Source organism: Pseudochaenichthys georgianus, chromosome 23 (assembly GCF_902827115.2).
Source record: "Pseudochaenichthys georgianus chromosome 23, fPseGeo1.2, whole genome shotgun sequence".
Classification (NCBI taxonomy): Eukaryota; Metazoa; Chordata; class Actinopteri; order Perciformes; family Channichthyidae; genus Pseudochaenichthys; species Pseudochaenichthys georgianus.
The window spans coordinates 12,963,116-12,990,862 of record NC_047525.1 but is presented as its reverse complement, the minus strand read 5'-3'; the positions used below and the strand labels follow the sequence as shown (position 1 = coordinate 12,990,862).

The window sequence follows — 27,747 nt, the reverse complement described above, 5'->3', positions numbered from 1 at the left end:
GGGGGAGAGTCCTTGTTAGGGCATAACAAATCTGGATTTATACCTCGATGTGGAGGGTATTCAGGGCACTTATAAATGTAAACAGCACCACACATTTGTTGGTCAGTGTGGGAAATCTAAGTGGAAGAATAAATGCACTACCTAGACTTGTTCATTCATCTGTTGCCATATGGCTGAAAGCATTTTCTTTGGCACTCTTTGTTAATTATGGCTTCTAAATGTCTTCTCTTTACACAGACATGATAACAAATATAATTAGATTTCATAAATGCTTTCGTTTTTTGTCAACATCAGAGTTGCACAAATAAGCCATAAAGATGCAGAAATAACATCTTCAGTCTGGCAGATCTGGCTGCTTTGAGACTTGACTTACTTTAGCCTCGACTCCCTAAAGACTTGAGTTGACAAACTAAACCAGACCAGAGGCATTCAAGTTTTGACCTCAAAACATCAATATAGCGACAGGCAGATGTGGTAGAGCCCCATTGGAGGACACCATTAACACCGATTTGACAGCAAAATGTTAAAAGACGGTTGTTGTATTAGAATCCTAGAAACATACATGATAATTACTCATGAAGATGTGTGACATACCTTGGATTTTCTACGCACTTTGTTCCACTGCACTCTCTGCTTTCACGTATGGAGCCAGTGTGAATGTCTTGAACAACAACAATGGTAACCAGGATTTAGGACCTCAGGCTGCTTAGCGATACGAGAGTGTGTGTGGGTGGTTTAAGTCAAGTAATTGTTGAACTCTATAGCTAGAGGTCATGGTTTGTACAGCAAGAGTAGATAAGTACAGTAGATATGTACACAAAACTTTTCCTTCTATTTTTATGAAAAATATTGACTCATGGTTCTTCAAGGTTTCAGGGTACTCTGTAGGATTCATCCTCTGAGGATCATGAATCAATGTATAACATTTTTAGTTGCTATATTCATTTATTGGATATTTTGGGTTAAACCAAAGTGGTGGACTGAACAATAATAATAATAATAAGAGCTTTGATTTATATTGCGCCTTTCAAGGGACCCAAGGTCGCTTTACAAGTAATAGGGCAAAAACAAACATAACAAAACAAAAGTCAGACAGACAAAACAACAGATCGATTTAGGGGCCAAAAGCCTTGGCAAACAGATGGGACTTGAGGGCCCTTTTGAACAATGTTACCATTATCATCCACATTATCATGTGTAGAGCCCACAAGACAACAAATACCCACAACAACTAAATGGATTTCCGATTTAGGTGAGGGCTCAGTCCAATCACCCACCTTTTAGAACAAAATCAATTACTTTCAGTGAAATTGAGCAGTAAATTGCACAGCAGCCTTCAACTTTTTGACAAGTCAATTTGAGCTATTGACTAGTTGAAAATCTTCCTGACAGTGCTGACCTTTCTGGCAATGGAGAGAAATTCCAAAATGGAGAATTCACTTTTATCAGCAAGCCTTCAGTACTACCTGTCTGTTTGCTGATGCATATGTGTATAAGCGTAAAGAGTTTTTAAATTGGTTCCTGATAGGAGAAATGGCGGTTATAAAACAAGCCAAATATGTGTGAAAAATGAAAGTGGATGTGACAAAAAAAGCAGAGGACACGACCTCCGTTATGTCCGGCAGACACATCGCTGCATTACTGTTAAGAAACTAAAGAAATGTCTCGAAGCATTTCATGAAGTTTTAATTTGAAAAGAAGCGAGAGGGTTTTCAGATTCACATTCTTCCATGTCATAATCTCAGGTGAAAATGGAGATATCTCCTGTTACCGCCACACGTGCAGTTATGCAATAACATGCACACTTTATCCGTTTCCCTCACAGTTATGAGAGAGAGGCAGAGAAACAGTAGACTGTCCAGCCGTGACCTCTTGCCTCACCCCTCCTCACCCTTCCTCACCCAGCTGATGTGAGGGAGGCTGACAGCCCGGCCCAGAGCAGGGAGACAGCGAGGCCACAGGGGCATTCTGGGAAGAGCCCGGCTTCTTCCCTAGTACATCAAGTCAACCAACGTGCTGGAAATACAGCTTACAGAGCAATTACCATTTACACTGAATCAAACCCTGTTTTTCACATTTGTCATTGCTTACTTTTAGACTTTCAATACATTTATTATACATATTTAGCCGTTTTCATTGTTAGTCTGCCTGAAATGTTATGGATTAGAACCTTAAAGCTTGAACACTTAAATGTGTATTATAACTCACAAAATGCATACAGAAAGAATGCAGCCAAAAAAAAGTGAACGTATGAAAGATATATATATATGTAATGCAACAAGAAGGGATTGGATCTTATGACGATTCATAAGCTAACATATATACATTCCTGAAAGAAACCTGGCAATCAAATAGAGATATTATCAATGGAAACATGGAGAAACTCAGATATCATGATATGTCGGATTCAAATACCTCAACATTACGACAATATTGTAGGTTTGACTATTGGTGCTTTCACAACATATTTATACACTGAAATGTTATATAATGGTCCAAAAAAACCATCACTTTACTGTAATGCAGCCTTTAAAATTAGAAAAAAACGTCACTTTTGCGATGTTACGATATCAGAAAGTAAGACGTATATGTTTTTTTTCTATTTTCCCAGCCCGAGTAGAAATCACAATTTTACACTTAGTGACACTTAGTGACTTTGACCACTGATCCTCAAAAGGCATAAATCCAACAATATCCCACTGATGAAGTCTGTTTGCTGTACAGCCAAAAAGCTTGTGTAACCGAGGCGATGGAGGATCTCTGCGTGAACACCAGGTGGCCTGCACGCCGTGTCCTTCACCCAAAAACATGACAGGAAACACGTAAGACGAGGGCCGCCATCCTGCATCTTCATGGTAGCAGCTCTGAATTATTCAAAAAGCGAGCTTCAGAGCTGCTTCTAAAATGCTCTGCAGAATGTTGGCTCCCTGACGTGTTATGTAACTTTGTTTACAAGTGCAATGCATTATGGTCTGCGAGGAAACACATGTAACTCTTGAGATGAAATGAAGCAGGTGGAAACCATTACAATAACTCTGCAGCCATTAAAACAGTATGTCACATCTTCTGTCCTAAAAAGGATGCATTAATATTAGATAAAGAACTTTCAGCTGAATAAAGTATATTCAACACATATTGCATTTTCATTGTATCATTTTTAGCAGTTGCTCCACTGTGTACTCTGGCATTCATTTATTTAAGGGGCTATTTAAAAGCAAAAGCAACAGCAGCCAACATCCGCCGAGCTAAATCATATTCTGGATAAATGGAATTGAAGGGCTGGTTGAATATTTTGGCTAAAACTAACTGACCTGATCCAGACACATGCTCCATTAGCTAATGATATCCCTTCGAATGACAAATGCAGCAGTGAGAGGGCAGTCGCCGCATGAATACTAACAGGGTTTGACCGTAGAGTTATAAGCAGAGACTTTAACATATAGCCAGGAGAAATGATTGGAGGGAAACAGAAGAGAAAAAGGCTCCGTGCTGTAAAGTAGAAAGACCTACAGTAGTAGCTGTTGCAATTGAATGTGATTAGGCCGAGTGGAAATAACGGTGGTGGAAAGTGGGAGTGAGCTGAACAAAACTCAATCCTCTAATGTGGTTCCACATCATGGAAACTCTATCGCTTTTCCTGTCCCTCCAGGGGTGAATAATAAATCACTTTTACTGTAATACACTGTGCAGGAGCGGCAGCATTTCAACCATTTGTCCAGCAAGCCGAGGTCACTAGCAGAGAGGCCATTACACCTGGGACACAGGTGGTAGTAGCAACACCATGTGCACTATGAACGAACAAGCCGGAGCCATTCATCATTTTTACAGGACCTTTTCTTGGTATCTCACAAATGTAAGAGCATATTTCTTCTGAGAAAATGTCTTCAGTAGCTTGAAGTGGTGCACTAGAAGGGTATTATATTATAATGTATAATAAAAAGGCATTCTGAGGTGTCGTTGGTCGCCGTCCTCACACCTGGAGCGGTGGAGGAGTTAAGTGTGCAATTGTTGGTTTATTTATGGCGGCACAAGGCGAGCTATAGTATCATTACAGGAAGAAGAAGCAGGATTTATCACCTCCTACATCTGCTGTATACGTCAATGTATAGAGAACACACTTTTTGTTGTCTTCACAGACACATAAGCCACAAGCTAAATGTTTAGCAAACTGCTAAAATATCATCCTATAACAAGTCAGACCAACACGACGGCAAACATTTTCCAACATGAGGGGGATATGTAGAATCTGTGCCTATTTTTCTTTTTATCTGTGAACAAATATCGGCCAAGTGTAATCACACAGTTATAGAGAGCCCCTTGCTTTGATGAAAAGCCCCTCCTGCGTTCATGCTAATTCCAACCATCGGATGCGGGGCACGCTGCCCGACAACCGTAGCCAGAATCTACAATTGACTTTCCATCCCATCTGCCAGGGACAGGTAAACTGAGAAATGTAACATCCAAACATATTTTTTACTGACCATTAAACTGCACCATTCCACACTGTGTTGTTCAGCTGAAACATTTGTGTTGTGGAGCGTACAGGCTTCAGGATTTGTTACGGTTAGGTTTTATTTCCTTAAATCCGAACATGACATTTTTGTAGTGGGTCATAAAAGGGTCATCTTATTGTTCCAACATTATCTCCACTGGTCTGAGTAAATAAAACACAGTGATTTCAGCACAGTGATTTTAACCCCATTTTATTCTCCCGCCAAAGACCATTTTGCCCGTGTTCGGCGCTCAGTGGGCTATAATATTGAACGGTGGCCAGAGCACAGTGTTGCTGCAGGATCAACGCTCCAAATCCTAGCTGGAAGACACATTAAAGCAGATACAGGAGACACCATGTAGCAGAGGCATCCAAAACAGCTGAAGGGAATCCAAAATGAGGACAAGCAACACAACAAATGTTTTAACCAGATACTACGTCATTATAATCAACATACAAAGTGCTGTATATGCTCCTGTTTCATGCAAATAAATATGTGATATGGTACTAGTCAAGGGAGAAAGAGAACAAGTATTGAGAAAGTTTAAAGACATGAATTTGAAAGGGGATTCTAGAATATCTTTAGAAACACGCTCCATTTAAACACAAAGTTGATATTAATGTATTACTCAGTGTTGCTGGAGATATCATGGATTGTATCCTTGACTGTACTCATGTGTATGTCTATCAGTATACAGTTGTGAACAAATAGTTGTTAGAAGATTAGCTATCATTTCTGTCCACGTGTTTGTCTGTGTGTGCTCTGCTTAGGAAGTCATTTTTACCATCGTTTTTGTGAATCTTTATACAACCTGCTGTGCACTGTCCAAAAGACTCACTTGGCGATTGCATACATGGTATTGTGCTGAGATAATGAGGCTAAATCTGACCACCATGGTCAATGTAGAAGACAGGTTTAGGCTACATTGAAATAATGAGTTTGGCTGGAGTTGCTAGAGTATAACATTCCTCCAAATCCAATAGCAAAACATGCTAACATGCAGCTTATTCTATATATGGTTCAAAATAGTTGAATAATTTCCTTAGATGTTTGCCTTTATGTATTTTAACTGATTTTAAGTAATGACAAGTTAGACCTTTTTTCCCGCCGGAGAGGACACTGGCGTTGACTGTTCGCCGCTTCTCCGCCTCTGTTACCCTCTATCACCCTCAGCTAACATTCGTTCTTGCAAAACTTTCGAATTGGTCTACTGCCCTGCATTGCACATCTTTATTGCACTGCACATTGTTTTTAATTTGAACTTATTTTAGACTTCTGCCTCCGTTGCCGGCTGCCGTTGCCGGCTGCCCTCACTCAGCCATCAAAGTGCCGGGTGGCTATTGCTATCTGCTACATCGCCTACTTGTCTGTCTCCGTCCCACGCAACAACCGTGGACTCTCTCTGCCTCCTGTCTTCATCTCTGGGGTACATCTGTCCCGTCCCGCTGTTCACACCCTCCTGCCATGTCGTGGATCTTCCTCGTCTCCACAACAATCCTCCACCTCTGTGCACCTAGCTCGCTAGCCGCTATCGCTGCTAACACACTGCTCCCAGCATTCCCGCCTGTCATCATGCCGACATACTCCATCTCACAGCTTCTGTCATACACCAACTCCTCCACCCCGTCTTCCATCTCAGTCATCAGACATCTTGGACTCCTTCGTCGACCCCGCTACATTCACCGAAGCACCCGCCGCAGTTTTGTTTACTTTCAGCACGGACAATCCATAGCATCCATCTGCTCTACCCAACGCACTGTCGCACACCTGACGCGCCATCAGAATGCAACTCCTACTGCTCCTCTCTCCCCCGCTCACCTACACTCCCAGCTGCATGAAATACCTGGAGCGGATCCCACTCCCCTCCACCTCCCAACACATATAACAAGCCATTTCTCCCCACCATCAAGCCCCCCTCCTCTGCTCCACTGCCCCCTATCTCGTGCCCACCCCCGCGCTGCTAACCTGGCCAACCTCATACCTCTCCAGCCTGCCACCACCCCTCCAACCCCCCACTTGACCAATTTTGCCCTCCTCAATATCCGGTCACTTAACAATAAAGCCCACATCCTCCACGAAATAATTCTGGACAAATCCATCGACTTCTTTCTGCTCACTGAAACCTTGCAACAACCCAATGACTTCTTCTCCCTTAACCAAACATCCACCCCTGGTTTTAATTGCATCACTAAACCCTGCCCCTCACGCCGTGGTGGTGGGCTGGCTGTCATCTACAACCACAACATCCGGACTATAGAACTCACCCTCCCCTCAGTACCATCCTTCGAATTCCTCGCCTTCAAAGCCCCTCCCTCACTGACAGTTATCCTCATTTACCGCCCCCCCAAACCACACCCCTCCTTCCTCTCTGATCTCACTGAACTCCTCACCATTGCTTCATCCCTCTCCCCACGTCTGTTACTCCTCGGCGACCTCAACATCCACATGGACTCCCCCACCTGCAAACTCGCTCCTGAATTCTCCTCCCTTCTGGACAATTTCTCAATTACCCAATATGTCACCTTCCCCACCCATGATAAAGGACACATCCTTGACCTTGTCTGCTCCACCAACCTCCCAGTACTCGACCTCCACCCCTGCCCCTTTCCCCTCTCTGACCACAAACTCATACAGTTCACCATCGCCTCCCCCGTCCGCCACCCCCCCCCATCCAGGAACATCACCTTCCGTAATGTATGCTCTGTTGATCCCCAGCACCTCTCCGACCTGCTTTCCTCTACTCTCCCCCTGGACTCGAACCTCAGCTCACCCGATGAACAACTCAACCACCTTAATTCCAGCCTACTCGCCTCCCTCAACAGCCTGGTCCCCCTCAAAAGGAAACATGTCACTTTTAAAACCTCCTCACCCTGGTTCACCCCTGCACTCCGTAAGCTGAAGCAAACCGGCCGCCAGCTTGAACGCCTAACCAAGAAATCATCCCTCACAGTTCACCATGAATCCTACAAACTCCATCTCACTACCTACAGAGACGCCCTCACTGCCGCAAAAACTGCTTACCTCTCCACCATCTTTACCGACCCCTCCCATAACCCCAGGATCCTCTTCTCCACCGTCAACAAGCTCCTCAAACCCTGTGCTGACTTCCTCCCCTCCTCCACTTCCACTTTATGCAGTTCATTCCTCCACTTTTTCTCTGACCAAATCACTGCCATTAATCTCTCCCTATCCGCTGCATCTGACACACATACATCTCCCCCATTATCCACCGCCACAATTTCTCCCCCCATCTCCCTGGACCTCCCAAGCCCTCCTCCCCATGGCCACCTCTCCCAGTTCACTCTGGTTACCCCCCCTGAAATCCTCCAACTGATCAGCTCCTCCAAACCCACAACCTGCTCCGTTGACCCTCTACCCACCCCTCTACTGAAGTCCTGACTCCCCGTCCTCTGCCCCTACCTTGTCAACCTTTTCAACTCCTCCCTGTCCCAAGGAACCGTTCCCTCTGCCTTCAAAACTGCTGCTGTCACTCCCATCCTCAAAAAACCCGGTCTGGATCCCTCCTCCCTCAGTAATTACCGTCTCTCAAAAACAATAGAATGCATTATCTCCAAACAACTCCACCGCCATCTCCAAACCAACCAGCTTTTTGAACCCCTTCAGTCTGGTTTTCGTCCCCACCACAGCACAGAAACGGCCCTCATCAAAGTCCTCAATGACCTCCTCACCTCTGCTGACACCGGTTCCCTCAACATCCTCATCCTCCTCGACCTGAGTGCAGCCTTCGATACCGTGAGCCACACCATCCTGCTTACCCGACTCCAGGACATCGGTATCGAAGGTACTGCACTCAGGTGGCTCCAGTCCTACCTCTCCGACAGATCCCACTTCATCTCCCTCAACAACCACTCCTCTGCCACAGCTTCAGTCACCCAAGGTGTTCCCCAAGGTTCAGTACTCGGCCCCCTCCTCTTCATCATCTACATCCTCCCCCTTGGTCAGATTCTCCGCCAATACAACCTGGACTTTCACTGTTACGCCGACGACACCCAGATTTACCTCAGCACCAAATCCCCCAACAACCCCCCCCTCACCCACATCGAATCCTGTGTGACTGCAATAAAATCCTGGATGCAACACAACTTCCTCAAACTCAACAGCAATAAAACTGAACTCCTCCTCATCGGCTCCAAATCCACCCTCAGCAAAACCCCCAACCTGACAGTCACCATTGATGGCACCCCTGTTTCCCCCTCCACCCAGGCACGCAACCTCGGCGTTATATTTGACCCCACCCTCTCCCTCGAGCCCCACATCCGTCAAGTTGTAAAAACCTCATTTTTCCACCTCCGCAATATTGCCAAACTCCGTCCCTCTCTCACCCGCCCTGCAGCTGAGCGACTCATTCACGCCTTCATCTCCTCCCGCCTTGACTATTGCAACTCACTCCTCTACGGCATCAGCACTACATCCCTCAATAGACTCCAGCGTGTCCAGAACGCAGCCGCCAGACTCCTCACCCACACCAAATCATGGCATCACATCACCCCGGTCCTCAAAGAACTCCACTGGCTCCCCGTTTCACACCGCATCCACTACAAACTCCTGGTCCTCACTTTCAAAGCCCTCCACCATCTGGCCCCCCCCCCCCTACCTTACTGACCTCCTCATCCTCTACCAACCACCCCGGTCCCTCAGATCCACCTCAACCGGTTTGCTTTCCATCCCCAAGGCCAAACTCTGGAGCTTCGGGGACAGAGCCTTCTCTGTGGTAGCTCTGGAACTCCCTCCCCCAATACCTCCGTGAGTCTGAGGCTGCGGCCACACGAGGACGAAAACGGCTAAACGCATAGGATTAACGCAAACGCAATCACAAACAAGCTTCCGTCCACACGCAATAGTTATCCGGATAGTGTCTGCCCACACGAGACCGCTCCGTTTAGCTCCAACCGCTGGAGAAGCTGCAGTACATATGCAGGAGCATACGTGGCGCTGTAACTTCCTCCACAAAAGCAGCGAAGAAGCATGGTTGTCATGGTTGCCCTTCTGTTTATTCTCCGTGGTGGGGGCCGAGGGAACCGGGCAGAGTTTTTCGCCAGTCAACGTGTATTAAAGTTTAAATCTTCCGGACAAAATCATAAAATCATTCTTTGTTATGTATTGAGCTTTAAAACAAATGAATAACGACTCTATATAATATAATGATAACATACACGGAGCCTCTCTTTTTCCTCCTTCTCTTCGGACAGCGTCAGTGTCTGTCTCATGCAGCAGCTGATCCAGTAATGAGTGACCCGGCCGACAGTAAAAAATAAACATATTTATAACTAGTTTAGGGAGTTTGAGAGGTAATTAAAATAGCTAAGGGTGATGATCTGACTTGAAGTGTGTCACAGTCTTAAGGAGAACCCAAATGCAGCACTCGAGAAACCAAGGAGAATTGGTAATATCCTTTATTGGAGATTCCACTGGATCGGAGGAATACCAACCGGGCAGTATAACGCACCGGAGGACAGCGGGCAGAAGGTGAGTCAGGGACAGGCAGAGGGTCAGGGAGTAAGCGAGACGGTCAGCGTGGATACAGGCAGGGTCGGATAACAGGCCAGGCAGGATAGTCGAGGGACAGGCAGGATCAGGAAACAGGCAGAGCAGGCAGGTCGGGGACAGGCAGGGTCGGAACCGGGTAGGCAATCTAGTGTTGAACGCGGGAGAGACAAGCATGAGGCAAAGTACAATCTGGCAAAGAGTGTGTGTCAGGTGCGAGTTTAAATACTGGCAGAAGCTAATGGGTGCAGAAGAGAAAGAGAGTGAGTTAACGAGTGGGTGTGGAAAACAGGTGAGACAGGTGAATGGAAAACTACTGGTGAATGATGGAGCAGACTATGACAAAGTGTGTGTTTTGCTGCAGTGGGAGGAGCTGCAGGTGAGCAGAGCTGCGTGTCTCCGTCCTGTCAGATTAGACTTCACTCGCGTTTAGGTCCATATCGAGAGAAAGATAAATAATCTGGCGATCCGCCATTGTTGTTGTTGTTGGTGGCGAAACACTTCAGCAATGGCGCGGGGTAAGTGGAGGTGAGCAGAAGAGGTGGGGCTATTGCGCAATCACTATCAGTGATCTGAAAATGTTCGGATAGGGCGTACACACGGAGCCGTTTGACCCCCCAGAGAGTTGCGTATGCCTTTCTATCCACCTTGGGACCCGTTATCGTTTCCTCAGTCGTTTAGTGCCGTATTCGGTCGTCCTCGTGTGGCCGAACGGTCTATATGACACTAAACAGTAACGCAAACGACCGAATTCGTCCTCGTGTGGCCGCAGCCTGAGTCCCTCACCCTGTTCCAGTCCCGCCTCAAAACCCACCTCTTCAACTCTGTATCCATAAGCCCCCCCCCCCCTCTCAATCAACTTCCTCCTGACTGCTTTTCTGTTTTGTTTCTTTTTGGCTTTGTCTTTGTTTTTGTTTTGTTTGTCTACCCTCCCTCCCAAATGTAAAGCATCTTTGGGTTCAAGAAAAGCGCTATAGAAATAAAATATATTATTATTATTATTAGACCGATGAAACTGTGCCAAACAAGGCTCCAAGGATAAACCTGTGGAGAACACCATCCTATTGGTTGACTCAAACACCGTGTACTACAACAGTGGAGTTATTTTGCCAAGCGTTACAGGTGAGGAGTTTTTCTCTAAAACCCCAAAGAGCCACAGCAGCTGTTCAGCCCATGCAACATAAATATGAATGCAGAAAGATAAAGGTTGGCATCAAAGCTGACCTGCACAGCCTCCCAAGCACAGTCAAAATGCACAACCAGATGTTTCAAACTCCATTGCTTTCTTGAAATGTGCTTTCCTGATTCCAGCACCGTTTAAAACAGATTTAGGAGCACAGCTGCACACGTTTTTGATACGAGAAGGCCATGTACAGACAGCTGCTGAAACATCACTTACATATTCAACACAATAACTATTCATCTGGTACACTCTTTCCAAACCTGTTTAAGTATTGTACAACAACTCGCCAAGGTTCCACAATATAGAAGATAATAATGAAGTGCAGATAGAAAGAGGAAGGTTTGAAAGGATCGCAGCTGCTTCTTTAAGGAATTTAAAGCAGGAACTAAAGTGTGCAGCGCTTCACTGAAGCAGGGATTTGAGATAACAAACCTCCTGAGATAAAAAAAAAGCCAACAAGCAGCAAAGAAGCGGCCTGCTAATGAGATATCACACTTTCTAAACTGTTAAAAGAAAAAAAACATAATACAAGGAGTAATCAGCTACAGCCCCATAAAGACATAGCATCACACAGAGAGCTGTTAGGAGGAGTCAATGAGAAAAAAGGATTTTCTCTCAGCTTCCTCTAATCTGTTAACATAACACACCAACTAAATGACGTTTACTTTTCAGGCTGCCAACTTCAGAGCAATGAAAGAAAAAGCCACCACGTCCACTGGCTGAAATACAGTTGGATAATATACAGATTCCAATTTCACAACCTGTTAGGCTGCGGTAAATTGTTTTCATGCTTTGGCAAGCGGCCATAACACTGCGAGTTTAGTGAGAGAATACAGCACACCCGATGTTAGAGCAACACAAAGAGGCTTACCTGGAGTGGACAGCAGCAGATCAGGTCCAGCAGCATGGAAAGAAGAGCAGAGATAATTATGTTAGCAAGGATTACACTCTTAAATCCAGCAGAGACTCACATTGTGGGATCATTGCGATACATACTCGGATCTTTCAATGAGAATAGTTCACAACGTGGCTCAGCTGTTTACTTATATTTGAAGGCAGCATCACTTTTAAGCATTCAGATACGATTTCTGAGTCAGGGTGTTGAATGGATGGCATTACATTCTAGGAGGTAATTATGTATTCATTGATATCAAGAGCATTAGGGCTTGATGGATGCCTCGTTTTTCTATTCAAGGCCCCCTGAGGAAGCTATTACTGTTTATAATCGAAAAGAAATGCCCCATCCATGGCAATGCATTATTCCACTTGTTTTAATTAGACTGATAATCATTTTTAAAGAAAGACACGCATTAAGGGGAATTCCTCTCAACGTCTTTCCTAGGTTGCTATGGTAATGTATGCAGAGCCATTAGGGCTGCTCAATTAATCGTATTTTAATCGCAATTACAATTTTGGCTTGCAACGATTATGAAAGCAACATAATCGAAATAAAACGATTATTTATTTATTTAAAAAAAAAGTTAAGGTTAATCAACTATTAACAACATACTGTTCACATTTTTTTTTTTTCAATAAATGGATGTTTTCAAAGTAAATGGATAATCATTTTTAATAATCGTGATATCAATTATTGACCCAAATAATCGAGATTATGATTTTTGCTATAATCGAGCAGCCCTAAGAGCCATGGTATCATACTGAGGCCATGCGTCATAAAATATAAAATAAATGGAATTGCTGCAGCAAATGTGCTTGAAGAAAATCAGAATGTATGATCAACTATAGAGAAACACTGATATTAGTCACTATTTCACAAAGCTTTGTGCACAACCTATATTCACGAGGATCGGCATACAGTACGGCGCCTACGGATACCTAATCTTCTTTTTTAGTGATTGGTTATGTTTTTTATGTAGAGATTTTGGTGAAACACAACAGATTCCGACAAAGAACAATGTCTGCTGCCGTGTGGTGGATCTGTCCTGATAGAGATGCGCCCATTGGGGGTCAAAAGGTTGGTCTTCATGGACGCATAGCAGCCAAAGTGAGTCAGGACATTCACCAGGGCGCAAACACTATTAATTCCAAAAATATCCTGCTTTCATTTTGAAATATACTTAAAAGTAAGTTCAGAAGCATCTTGAGGCTTAAATGTGCAACTATAGAACCACAGCTACATCATGTAAACACAATAATGAATAGTTCTATTTCCATGTCTTACGCATGCTTTTGAACTTATATTCATGTATTTCTTAATGGTCTTGTTCTATGAGTTTTTTTCAGTTTGTATTCTCTTTGCTTTTTAACAAAAAATGCACTTAAAAGTAATTTTATGAAGAGTTGTTATGAACTTTTAGGCTTTTTTGTAAAGCACTTTCAATGGCTCTGTGTTAAAAATGTGCTCATTAAATGAACTTGTCTTGCAATTACATCAAATCTGTTCATGTAGTGAGTTTTTAAGAGGTGCAGTATTGTCATGTTTGACCACCAGAAGAACTTTAGCTGATCGTCTCAGAGAGATGTTTTCCCGTTCACCTCTGTAATATTCATCAGCTCTGAATTTTAATGAGTCATTTGACAGAAGAGGTTGATGGGAGCACATTTGCTAGGAATTGTGATCCAACGAAAAAAACTTCACAGATGTGTCAGAGCGTCCGTTTCAGGCCAAGTATATCCCCATGCAAGAAGTGCCGATGTGAACAGAAGTTAACCTGGATGTCAGACTGTCAGAGTAGAAAATCCATTCTGCAATGTTCCCGTGTCCAATTATCTCCCAGAAAATAATGACATTTATTTGACTCCCCGCGAATGCAGAGAAGTTCCCAAGGAGACAGGCCTGAGAGGAGATTTGAATACTAATGAAAACACAGAAGAAGCACTTCAATAAATCGTCAGAAGGTAAAAGATTTGCTTGTAGAAAGCGCTGTTTCAGAGGTCAGCTGAACCAAAACATGGTCAGCGATAGAGCTATGATTTGTATATAAAAAAGGAAGGTAGAAGACTCTCCGGAGAACTTTCCCCATCTCTATTGAGCCATGAGGCGTTAAATATTCAGCTTTTTTCTCCCGTATAATAGAAACTGAATCAGAGAGAGCAAGGAAGGACTACAATGATAGATATTTTAGCTGCTTTGATATTTTCCGAGAGCTTTGTATATCCAGGACAGAACATTTCTGTGATGCTTGAGTACTGTAATTCCAAAAGTAAGAATTGAATGAGTGAGGAAAGTTTTCTGAAAGATGTGAGACTTTGAGGTATTCTGTGCTGACTCAGGGAAACGGGAATGAAACTGGAAAACTGACACAAGATATAATGAGGAGGATAAAAGCCAGAGAACATAATTCAATTATGTGGGTTGGAGAAACTATTCCTGTTCCTTCACTGTTATTATTTATTTCGAGCAAAAATCAAAAGGTTAAATGTGCCTTTTTGGGGGTTATAGATAAAGGTTTTCTACAATGAGACTCAAGTAGTTGCTAGATAAATGGCTTTAGATGTATTTTAAAGTGAACCTATTATGCTATATTTGAAAAATATATTGTAGGGCCATACCTATACAAAACATGTCTGTGAAGTTTTTTTTTCAAAATACCAAACAGATCACCCATTGTAGCCATGCCTCATACTGCCCAAACCCCTCTTTTGAAGCCCTGTTAGAGAAACGCGGATCTTGGGTCCTTAGCTTGAAAAAAAAGAAGAGGAGGCAGAGCTAATGCCTGATCAGAATTCTACCAGAGATAAAGTTAAATTCGGGTGTGATAAAACGCCATCCTGTTTAAACCACGTCAAGGATTATTTCTGAAATATGATGGAGCTCAAATGCTTTTTCTCTTGCAGGTGTATCACAAGGTGAGTTTTTTTTTTATTTCCTGCTTTTTAAACACATGTGCTCTCTAGGACAGGTTAGCTCTGAGTGTTAGCGAGGCTTGCTAATGTAAACAAAGACGAGATTACGTCCAAAACACATCAAGCATTGTTTCTGATAGCAACTTTCTGTGGGTCCGTCGCCGAATCGACGTCAGTTCTGATGGAATCTGTATCCGCTCGTTGTACACCAGTTTTTAAAGAGGAAAAGAGAGAGGGTTTTATTTTCTGAAGCTCCGTGAGTTCCCCGACACACCGGGGACACATATTTATGTATAAAATACATCACATAGTGCATTTTGCATGATAGGTCCCCTTTAAGTTAAAAATCTAGAGAAATGTTTCAAAAAATGCCTCTTAATGTCTTGGCCTTATCTTTAGCATATGTGTTTGAGTGAATTACACGGATAAATATAACTATATTTAGTACAGATATATATGCTAATCACAGGTTTAATTGTAATCAATTTGGTGATATATTCATTTTTCATCTAGCCCCATGATCAGGTAATTTATGACCACATTTATGCAAAACTAAAACCATCAGTCTCAGCTGCACTTTGTTTGATGCTAATTAGAAAATGTTATCTACAAAAAGAAAGCACATTAGTACCGTCATTGTGAGCATGTTAGCATCTTTAAATTAGCATAGATGCCGAAAAAACATCTTTAGAGAGCTTCTCTTTTTTTATTTGTAATCAAATTTGCAACTATGTTCATAGATGGATAAAGGTGTCCAGTTTTATTATAAGCTTTAAGGACACACTATTCTTTTTGAAGGCCATCCGGGTTAATACAGTTTGGCTGGTGTAACATTTCCACACCACTGTTTCCTTGTTTTGTAAGCTTATCATGTAACTGCAACAGAAAGAGCATGAACCTGACGAGGCAGCTTTCTCTATCTCCAGTTATTCCCTCCTCTCTGAGCTGTAATCAAAGGCAAATACATGTTAAATCTAATCACAACATGATTGTAATTTGTGATAAACTGCCACTGCGAAACTAAATGGAAAACTGAATTTGTCATCATCTTGTTTAAAAACCCGTGGCGCCTGTAAGTCTGCGTCCCTACCGGTCCGCGGGGGAGATAAACTCCAATATGGCTGCCAGATAACCCCCACTGTACATGTAGGTACTGTCTGTGTGTCCCCTGTGGCACTCTCCGCCTCTTTTTTTAAAGACTAAACCAATGACAGTCTGACCTTACCAAACACTACAAGCTGACAACATGATTTTTACTAGCTGCAGATGAGTGAATTTGGCACATCCCCCCCCCCCCCACTCCACTGTATAAATACCTTCAGACAACCTCCTCTCCTCAGTTAGGCACTGTGTAGTATAGTATCACAGCTTTCTCTTTGAATCAGGGCATTGATATGATTTTTTACTTTAACGTCATACATGTTTTTTATATTGTATTGCATATTCTTATTTAAAATCGAATGAATTAATACATATTTGTATTCATTTTTATCTTTTAATATTTCATTTGTATACGGAGCAACCGTCACGTAACACAATTTCCCCGGGATCAATTATGTATTCTCTTTTCAGTAATGTTAATTAACTTGCATCCACTGAGATTCACCTTTGGAAATTGGAAAATTAAAAAAAGCTCAATGTTTAGCAACATAACAGGTTGAAATGATGGCTGTTAGATCTGGAAATATCAACAACAGCTTAACCCCTACTTGTGCTATCACCTTTATCCCACTTCGCTCTAAAAAGTAAAGCAGTGTAAGCACTTTCCCACTGAAGCCAACTCCTGTGAGCAGGACCGGCTCCTGCAGCTGTGGCCCCTGTAATTGAGCTTGTTAGCTGGAGTTGAGCACAGATAAAGGGCAGCTGCCTCAGCGCCAGCGGTCACTCCATGGATGCAGGACCCTGTCTTTTGAACTGGACTCTCGCTCCACTGAGCTCTGACTGAGAGTCAGCCGGTCCATCACCAGGTTCGACAACACAGAGAGCTGAGGAATTAAGAAAGTCCAAGCTGACACTTTTAACATTTTTCCGTATTAAGACCTATTTTGTTGAGTCGTGTTTCCATCAATTTGAAAACTTAGAGAAATCCGTATTTACCTCTAGCTACAGAAAATTACTTTATTCATAATTCATCACCTTCTTCCCATGTTTCCGTATGAAATAATGTGTTCCTGATTTGTACCTCACTTATACCTTGATAACCTTTAATATAATCATCTGTTTTTTTCACTGAACACAAAAGGTCAGTCCTTCACCTGCATGTGTTAAACATAAGTGTTGTGTCTCGTCAGATGTGTTAATATTATTTCTCTGTTAGTTTATATTGTCAAGTCCGTGTCTGCCATTTCCTGTTTTACTTTGTTATTTCCTACCTTGTCAGTATGTTCACTGACCTGATTACCTGCCCCGCCCTTATTGTTTGCACCTGTGGAGTCCCTTGTATGTGTATATATTCTGTGTGTTCCCTGTGCCAAGTGCCAGATCGGTTTTGAACCTTGTGAATGGATTACCTTGCTTATCACCACAGTAAAAACCTTTTTTTGAATCATCTTTTGTCTGGAGTCGTGCATTTGGGTCCTTTCAGTTTTTGTGTGCTCCAGTCGTAACAATGAGTCACACTTCCTGTCATTTTCTCTTCACACCACCGGCAACAGGTCCACCTTCTACCTCCCTATAAATGATTTTAGAATCTGGTGATGTGTCTGTGTTCAGCAGAGAACCCCATGGCCCTGTGTTGTTGCCGTGGACACGTGCTAGCTGCCTGTTGCCTAAAGGTAGTGATGTCACACTCACTCAGATGGGACATTGATCACCAGCTTGTTGGGTCAATGACACAGTCCACATAAATGTGCGGGGGGGTGATTACCAGCATGCCTGTCATTATTTCATCCAGACATGCCATTATCTGTTTATCGATTCTGCATACAAATGTAGCCTCAGCATTGCAGTGCTTGCACAAAAAGTCAACACTTGCTGTAATGCAATATAGCTTAACTTCTTACAGGGTTTTCTGTTGGACAAGCTATTAGCTGCATTTCTCACTAGATTCAAGAAATTCCCAGAGGGTTTTTATGCATTATAACCGATAACATCTGCTCTCCTCTGGACATATTCAAGCAAAAGCACTGCAACACCACCTCCCTAAACCTCAAGAGATACATTATTGACCTCCACTTTGGAAAGTAAAGCACAGATACAATTGAACAAGGGGAGACAATAACTAAAAGGAGGCAAAAATAACATAGACAGTGAAAATGGCTTTGAAGATTGAGGGCACAAAAAGGCCAGAAACACAAAGCTGGCAATATAAAACGGCTGCTCAAAAACCTCTGGGACCTCCACCTCCAACAAGCCCTGCTTAGGATTAAAATAATTATTCAGCACAACAAAGGAGCAACAACTGAAGGTGCTCTCCAAATGATCCCTTGTCCTCATTTCTAGGAACTTCTTCCAATACATAAAAGGTGAGTTGCCAGTCCTACAAGGCCGCTGAGAAACGGAAGGGCAGACACTACATGGTCCCTGACCCCGCTCACATAGACTAAAACTATCCTGAGGAACAGTGAAGTAGCTCGTTCTGCCCGGCACCGCCCACCATCTCAACATCCGCTTCCCTCCGGGTGTCTGCATGCTCAGCCAGCCATACAGTACTAATAAGTGAGAACTGGCCGAGGAGCCTTCCCCGGTGGGCGTGTTGCACTGTCTACTCCTGCATTATAGGGGGATGTGAGATCCTTTGTCCTTGTGCTGTTTTAGCCCGTACAGTGCTATATGGGTATGAATGGGACCTGAACAGTGCGCCAGAATCAGTTTGTGCAAGGGAAGTAGAGGGAAAAAAAGAGTTGTTAAGGTAAAATATTGATTCCAGAACAAAAAACATTGCTAGATTGGACCAAAACCAGCAGATTTGGCTTCAGCCCCAAATTGACTTCAACATTAAGTTTCTTTTGTCAATATAGCTGTTTTTCTTTATCTTTGTCCATTTATCGTTCACCTATAACAAAGTTCCTCTTGCCCCCAGAGTATCTCTGCTTCCCATAAATGAATTTGTCTTGATGAGTAATTCACCTATATCACTGATTCACGGACAATTATTATCCACAAGGTGTTCATAAATAGAGACTTGAGACTAGGTGTTCCCTTAACAGGCTGCAATTACCTCATTATTACCCATAAGTCATCAGTCCTGAGACTCATTTTATTATGATGGCTGATCCCGTGTGGTAGGGCGTGTGCTCGATCAGTGTGCCTGAGTGTGTTGTGGCACCGGCAATATCTGATCTGCCACATTAATCGCAAAATCTACAGCGTTGTTTTCCTGCCAGAGTGGGGCTGTGTTGAGGGGAAATCAATTCTGACTTACACTGTGTTTGGAAGTAAGCCCAGTCTAAGTTCTTATGCTCTATTTTAATTGCATGATGTAATAATGGGTGATGATGAGCGGGGCTATAAAGGGAAGGGAGGTTTTAGTGTGAGTGTCTAGTCTTGCCTATCATTGAGAGGACCATTCATTTAATCTTAGTCTTTTGGAAAGTGAGGACATTTTGGCCAGTCCTCACTTCTTCAAGGGGCTTTAACGTTAAATAGATAGATGAGATCAATAGCTATTAGGGGTCGACCGATTATCGGCCTGGCCGATTATAGAGGCCGATATTCCGCATTTTACAGATTATCGGTATCGGCTTTTTTTAGCGTCTCGCAGCGGAGAAACTGTGACGCGCTGGGACGGCTGCTAGTGGAGCCTCGCAGCAACTCTGCTTTCTGCACCACAATCTGGTGCTGCTGAATTGGGACTACTAATTGAGTGAGACTCAAATATCAGAAGAACAAGTTTTAGTAGTTTTTATTTTATTTTTACTTCATTTACTTTTCTCAGGGTCACAGAGAGGAAACCAGTTTTAAGATGTTGAAAAGTTCATTAAACATAAAAAGGCATTTCATAGAAGTTGTGTTATTCTACATTTTGACACCAAGATTTTCTGATTTTACTGCAATGTATATCGGTTCCAAATATCGGTTATCGGTCTCCTTGATTACTAATTATCGGTATTGGTATCGGCCATGAAAAAGCCATATCGGTTGATCCCTAATAGCTATGTTATTACTGTACCACTTGTCTGCAAGGTAGATATGAAGCTAACGCTAATTAGCTTAGCATAGACTGGAAACAGATACCCTTGCCTTTATATCTTGTTTGTTTTATGAATGCAAAATGCAACAACATGTTGTCCTTTTATATACTCATTTATACTCTGCAGCACATTGGCAGTGAATGAACGTTTGGACTGATGTCAAGCTTTTCCCCTAATATAAAATAGGTTCAATAGAATATGGAGTATAATAATAGGTCAGGTGTAATGCATATATTTGCGATGGATAAGGTAATGCAGAGTTTTCTTTTTTTAAGAAAGTCCTCACAAGAATGGTACTACAGAAATGTAAGTGTGTGTGCGCCTGTGCATGAATGTATGCTTATGTGCACAAGTTTGTGTCTTGTTACAATTTATCCACTGAAGCAGAGACTCAAAGATAACCAAAGATACCACACAGCTCCATCTTAGTGCTGCGATAATGAAACCAATCATTCAGACATATTAAACACTGCACTGCACTGTTTGGAATGATTTAAAAAAAATAATTATTCATGTCATTTTCTTCCAATCTCTAATTGCTACTGGGAAAGTTTTTATCTGCAAAGTTCCAGCGCAGAAACTTCCATTTGAAAGCAAACATTCAAATGAGATGAAAATCCCGGCGGCAGCAGAAGAAGAAGAATGCCAGATCTGCCAGATCTGCCACCTCGTTGCGGTACCGACATTTGGGAGACTCTGGCGGCGGGAATGAGACTTTCTGATGTCATCCGTGACCCAGGTCATCTCTAAACTCAGAGCAGAGCCGTAATGGCTTCCTCCACAAGCCATACGCTGTGGCTGTTACTTAAATTAGGAAGCCATAACGGGCCCATAAATGTAAAGGGTTTCTGCTCTGAATGGTAGGAAAAGGGTCAGAGAGACAAAGGGTAGCAGTTAAGTTTTAGAAGCTTGTACTTCTTTTTGTAAAGACAACACACTCTCCATAAAACATAATCAGATTAAAAAAAATTCTTTTAAAGTACCATTTAGAAAAAAAAAAAACAGTGAACGATCCATCAGTAGATTCATGACTCTTCGCTCAGTTCCCATTTCTAAATTAAATAAATGGCGGTTTCATATCCTCGAAACCCCAACCAACTATGACTGCACACCCACACACTGTAATGAAGGTAATGTTTCCATAATTGCCCCGATTCCTTGCACTGGATTTGGTCACCATGGAAACGCGATCTAATGTGCTGTAGGAAATGATGAGAAATAGAGAAAAGATTTGTCGTTAAAAGACTTTTTTAAAAGACATCAAATGCTGGGTTATTCCCAATTATAATACTGATTATGGAAGACTTTAATACCCCTCTCCCTAATCATTATTTATACAAATTATTTCTTTATCTTGATTGGACCTTTATAAGAGATCCTTGTAGTTTAATTTACAGTTTAAATACATAGGTACAACTTAGTGAAGAAGGTCGAGCAAATGACTACTTGAAGTAAAAGTTACAAAAGTTACAACTCTGTAAGCACTGATTTAGTATTTTACGGGGTTTTCCCTTTTAATTGACCTACATTTCTTGCTACTAAGGTTTAATTTATGAATAATTCAGTATTAGAATTGCCAGTTTAAGGTTTCTTTCTCTTTAGTCTGGAGTAAAAAAAGCACTTTTTTGTTATATTTATTTATTATTTTATTGTCGATTTTTTTTCTCGAGATGAGCACTAATTGTAATCACTCGTACATTATGTGTTAACATTTTATGTCTGATTTAAAATACTGATAATGTTTGTTTACTGATAAAATCCATAAAAAAGTGAATAATGAATAAATGCTGTGTGTGTGTGTGTGTGTGTGTGTGTGTGTGTGTGTGTGTGTGTGTGTGTGTGTGTGTGTGTGTGTGTGTGTGTGTGTGTGTGTGTGTGTGTGTGTGTGTGTGTGTGTGTGTGTGTGTGTGTGTGTGTGTGTGTGAAGTATCATTTAAATTGCTGTATGTAACAAAAGAAAAAAAAGACAAACACATAAAAAGTAACACTGCTATTGCTTCTCGCATTAGTTTGATTTTTCCACCATGCTTGCCATTGATTTGCCCAAAGAGCCTGAACAAGCACGCTGTAAAGTGAACGAACAATAAATCCCTGCAGGAGATCCCCTCAGGGTCACTCTGTGGGTCAGTGTGTGATTTGAGTCAATTACACACACACTGTTTGGAGATACAGTAACTTGGCAACAAAATGACTGCATGATAACTCAGTTAAAGCATGTGACAAAAGAGAGCTGCTCATGTGTAAAACTGGTACAAGAACACAAGGAAATGTTTCCGCAGGGCCCAGTGTTGATGTGCCGCTCCACGTTTGCTTTGTCAGCTAAGTGTGTGTATGTGTTGTGGTTGAGCGGTGACTTCCTGCTGCTGACGTTTCTATCCATCCTGCAGATTTAAGGTCATGGCTCTGCTTTAATGTTTAACTTCCTAATGACAAAGGCTGTATCACAAATTGACCATTCATGACCTTGTTATACATAGTATTCCTTATCCTATTAAAGTAATTTAAACTGGAGACTTTAAATAGCACACAACATAGGTTGTAATTCAATATATGACCTCACACCAACTTGAGGTCATATGTTGTTGTTTCAACTTGCATAAGCCATCAAAGTTGTTTCTACGTGAAAGAAAAAGTCATACCAACATTATTGGGTTTAATTTACAAATGTACAATTTGTAAATGCCTTAACATTTTATGTAGCCAACTTTAAACATATGTTCCCACTATGAGCAATATTAGGCTCGGGGCAGACCTGAATCTTTACATGTGTAGCTTTCTAAACAAAATGTATATACATAAGATGTATTGCTCTGTTTTTGTTTTTAACGCGGTATCAAACTGATATCGGGAAACGCAGATTTTCTCCGGAATTTGTATGAACTACAGCATTTCTCCTATCGTCCCATCCGTCCTCATTACATTGAAAAGACATCACCATCGATGCAACTGTCTTGCTGTTTTAGTGACAAGTGATTCACTGAAGAGCTATTAAAACACCAGGAGGTGTTGGTTCACTTCTAAACACTATGATCAAATTCAAAACACTGAGACTTAATAAGCCTAGACTTAATTAAAAAGCCATCGGGAGCTGCAATCTGCCTGCTTCCAACATTCAATTTAAACTGCTGAAAAATGGTGACATAAATGTAAAACTCTTTACTGTGACTTGGCTTTCGATAAAAAAACGATTCTAACATTTGATTAAATGTAATTTCTCTTTTAATAGTTCCGTTTGTCTTTGCTGTTCACTAAAAGGGAATAAGTGATCAACTTTGCTATTGTTAGCAGGTTGCCGGGTTAACTGCAGATATGTGGTGGAAAATACCTTTCTCTTTCGACATTATTACTTCTTGCTTCTTCGTCACGCTGCGTTCTTTGGGAGGGTAATGGTTTCATTTGGCAGAATCCATTCTGCACTTCAGCAGACTCATTCAACCTGCTTCTCCCTCTCTTACCTCACTTTTCTAATTCTAAATCTCTCTGTTGTTTTCCAAATGTTCTCAAGTGCCTTCTTCCTGTTTATCATGGACACAAAAACTGAAATTGTTGTATTTTTCCTTGTGAGTGGCCATGTTATTAAATTGGAAAGAAGGCTTTCTGATTACATATTGCTACAGTATGAATCAAACTTACTAAATAAAAAAAGGTTCATGTTCGTCACTTCTTTATAAAACCCATGAGAGTGTTTTCATGTCTTTGATTTGGCCATCATGCAAACAACACATAAAGGCCAAACTTGTTACAAAGTAGCCAGCTGAGTATGATTTTTTCTTCTCTATTTGGTAAAAGCTATAATTTCCTTTGTCAAAAGCTGCTTTCACACCAAGTACGTTGCCGTACTTAGTGCCCAGCACTTAGTGCCAGCACTTAGTACCCCCATGGAGATAAGTACAGATCGCGTTCACACCGGAATAAATTCCCTGAGGGAAGATTACGCAAATGAAGCCGCTGACGTCACTTCTTCTGCTTTGGGTTTACTGGCATGCCGCAAACCACTTCACGGCGTTTACTGCCACCCAAAGTTTCCGGCCAGAAGTCCCCGGAATTGGGTACTGGCTTCAGTAGAAACTGCTGGGACTCCCAGCAGCTTCTACTGAAGCCTTCCAAGTAAATCGCCAGAACGCCGACACCTCCTCATCACTCCACCGCTCTCATGTTTTTTTCTCAAGTTATTCTCTCTCCGTTGGTGCGTGGGGCTAAGGCTAATGCTAATGCTAATGCTAATGCAAGCAAATACAATGGCGGCTTCACAAAACTTCAGAGTTTTACGGGGCGTGGTTTGCAATTCGCCCAGCCAATCGAAATTGGTACTTTTTTCTCCCCGGGATAGTACCACCTCTCTAGCAGGCACTACAAATGGGGGTAAAAGTTATCGGAACTAAGTACTCTTTTTAGTGTGAACGCAAAATTCCAGGCACTAACGGAACTAAACGGGAAAAGTACGGCAGGGCTCAACGCTAACTTTTAAAAGTGGTTGCCAGACTGCCATTTTTAGTCACCTTATATTTTAAATAATTAAGATACTATACAGTTATACATCAACTTAATAATGAAAATGTGACACAAACGAATGTTCAAATGCTTTAAATTAATTGAAACCTAAGTCCACCCTCAATTACTGGTATACAAAATACCAGTAGTGCAGCTGCTGTCATGTTCTTCCCAGATCCCTCACAAATGAATTGAGCAAGTCACTAGTTTCTTGGTCATCCGTTGTCTCCCTTTCAAATGTGGGTTGTCTTGACCTTTGTGCTGACCCCACCATAGATCCACTGGCCCTTCAGCATTGAAGTCTTGATTGTGGTTCTGTCATTGGCCAGACTAATACATGTCTAATATTAAATAAATGAAAACCATTCACAGTTAAGAATTAGATATTAATTATTAATGCTGTAAATTACCTTTAATATGTCTAACTATATTTAAAATGTGTTACCTTTTTATTATATTTGTATGCCAATATTTCCCTATTGTAAAGTTTCGTTTAGCACTTTTATTTGGGTAGTAATAAGATCAGGACTGTTATTTTGAAGGAACTTTTACCGGAAGTAAATGCACAACGAAGCAGAATGTACATATATTTCGCCTCCCAAGACTTTACACATTTCCGCTTTGCTTTCATTCGGGTTCATCTTGCGCTTTATCAGTTGAATCACTTTGAACATTCGTTTGAGAAGTTGAGGTGTTGGCTGAACTTTTTACCCCACAGTCAAACAACTTAATTTGCATCGCCATTTTTGGTAAAAACAAACACACGGCGCACCGCCAACGCGAGTAAACGTACATCGCTTTTTGGCCGTAATCACACCAATGCACGTGCAACTTAAGTATCAGGTTCCGACTGGTCACAACAATAATTAAATATCACTCTTAATACAACAAATAATTAACATTTATCTATTTTGGGGTGCACATTTTGCTGTTTGCTGTCCTTATTTATTTATGTTAAGAACTGGTTGCCACTGATGGCAACCAAAGGCCAAGAAGTGGTTTGACATTTTTTCTGAATGGTTGCCAATGGCAACCTGGCAACCGTTACTGTCGAGCCCTGTACGGGTAAAAGTACTCCGGTGTGAACAAGTGACTCACCACATACAGCTCTTCCTATTACCGACTGTCGAAAGATTAGGGCCATTGTCGCTCAAATATCTTTTTGCTTTCTTTTTGTGTCCTTTAAAGGTGGGGTAGGTAAGTTTCAGAAACCGGCTCGAGATACACTTTTTGTTATATTCCATGGAATACTCTTAACATCCCGATAGCAATGAATATCTTAAGTGCTTTGACAAAAAATCCATAAAAAAATGTCATCTGTGGAAGCCGTAATACTGTAAAAGGTACAACCGATTGCCGCCCTGTCTGTCAGCCTTCCATCTCGTGCACGCACAAATGTATCTCGTGCCCTCATTGGGCGTGCATTGCAGCAGTACTTCAATGACTCGCCAGCAACAGGCGGCCACTTTCACCAGTCTGCTGACGTCATGTGCGCGTTCATGTGTGTTGGAGGAGGTGCTCTGTAAGGAAGTCTGAAGGAAGGGGCGGATTCTTTTAGTGCACTCGAGCCGGTTTCTGAAACCTACCTACCCCACCTTTAAGCATAACAATTGTGGAAGTAAACACAACTATTTTCTGTTTCTTATTTGCTTTGTTGAAGTTCAGCATAGAAAACTGTTTTGACCCCTGGTGTGTGTGTTGTCCGCCAACGCAAAATGTTTTTGCTGAAATAATTAGGTGCTGGTGTCTTAACATGGCCTTTAGTGTATTTTCAAACAATGCTTTATGCCATGCAACTACAGCAATCACAAAGACAGAACATCCAGTGGGCGATGTTTATGAACAATGTATCTTCTCGGAAACATCTAAGGCTTCTTTTTACGAGTGCAGATGACTCAATTGGGCCGGGTTTCAGTTTGGCAATTCCAGAACAACTAGCCGATGACAGATGGTGTCCTTTAGGGCTGAAGAGCACAATGACAGCCAGTCAATAAAAGGCCATCCGAGAGATTACAGTGAGGTCCTTCCCAGGGCAGAGGTTTATTTCTATTTCCTTAAAAAATGTCCACCACTTGCTCATCACTCTCTCTAAAACCAATTTTCAGCTCTGTATACTTTCATACACAGAGATGCAAACAGATAAATACTTGACCACTGCAGATAAAAAGCGGCCCTCTGCAATCCCATGAAGCGCTGTATACCGGGGATGGATAGGGCCCACATGGCGATAAGGGGTGTGATTATTCATTTGAGTCAGAGATCTAGTGCCTGGAGATAAGATGGGCCCTCGGCAACAATGGAGGGCCTCAGAGAGGGTAGATAATCGAGCCACTGACCCCTGTAGTATGCTAGACTCAACCACTCGCCTGCTTCCTCTCTGCTTTCTTTCAGCGGGCTTATCTGCTGGGAATAGCAGAGCGTTGCGTGTCTATCTTACTGTACCAGCTTGGCAGCGTTCCTACACGGCGATGTCAGTCCCCACAGTACAAAAGCATCTGTACGGCTTTACAGCTTGTGTGTAGAAAAGCAAAGGGGGTGCGGGAAGCACGGGGCGAGGATGGAGGAGCTAATCTGGCACATGGTTTATGTTTAAGGCCTGTGGATTTGGAAATGAGAAGGACACGTCTGCAGAATGATCATACTTCCTTTCCCCATTATGTTTCTCTGACGCTGATGAGCAAGAGGCACAAATATACAAATAAAACAAACGTACCATTTGCTAACCTGTACAAGTTTAATTAACAAATAATGTAATGGCCAATCCTTAATTAATACTATTAATTAATTTTCAGACATGCTTTTGGAGAGGCTCTAAGCTTTTACTGTATTAGTCAGTCTGTTGGTTGGTTGGTCCATCGCTTTAGACTTAGGCTTAAATATATCAACAGCTATTGGATGGATAGCCATTGAATTTGGAGCACCCATTCATGGTCCCCTGAGGATAACATCCAATTGACTTTGGTTGATCCTCTGACTTCTTCAGAAGAAATTTGTGGATTTTGGTTTAATGTCCTAACAACTATTGGTCTTGCTTGGTCGTAGGCTGCTTTATGAACATACCATTTATTGATTGTTATTTTTCCTGTCTATTGACTAATCAATTAATTAACTAAGTTAACAAAATATCAGTTTTAAC

At 42.1% G+C, this 27,747-nt stretch overlaps 2 protein-coding genes across 4 annotated transcripts in view; both read right to left on the bottom strand.

Moving 5' to 3' along the window:
• The window catches only part of LOC139433008 (uncharacterized), a 53,392-nt gene extending 47,328 nt beyond the window's left edge, over window positions 1-6,064 (bottom strand). Inside the window, exon 1 of the mRNA XM_071201840.1 lies at window positions 5,947-6,064. Within this exon, the coding sequence (XP_071057941.1) occupies window positions 5,947-6,064 (118 nt within the window). The remainder of the gene's footprint in view (window positions 1-5,946) is intronic.
• The window catches only part of btbd11a (BTB (POZ) domain containing 11a), a 188,718-nt gene that overhangs the window by 120,294 nt on the left and 40,677 nt on the right, over window positions 1-27,747 (bottom strand). The gene's annotated exons all lie outside the window — the stretch shown is intronic.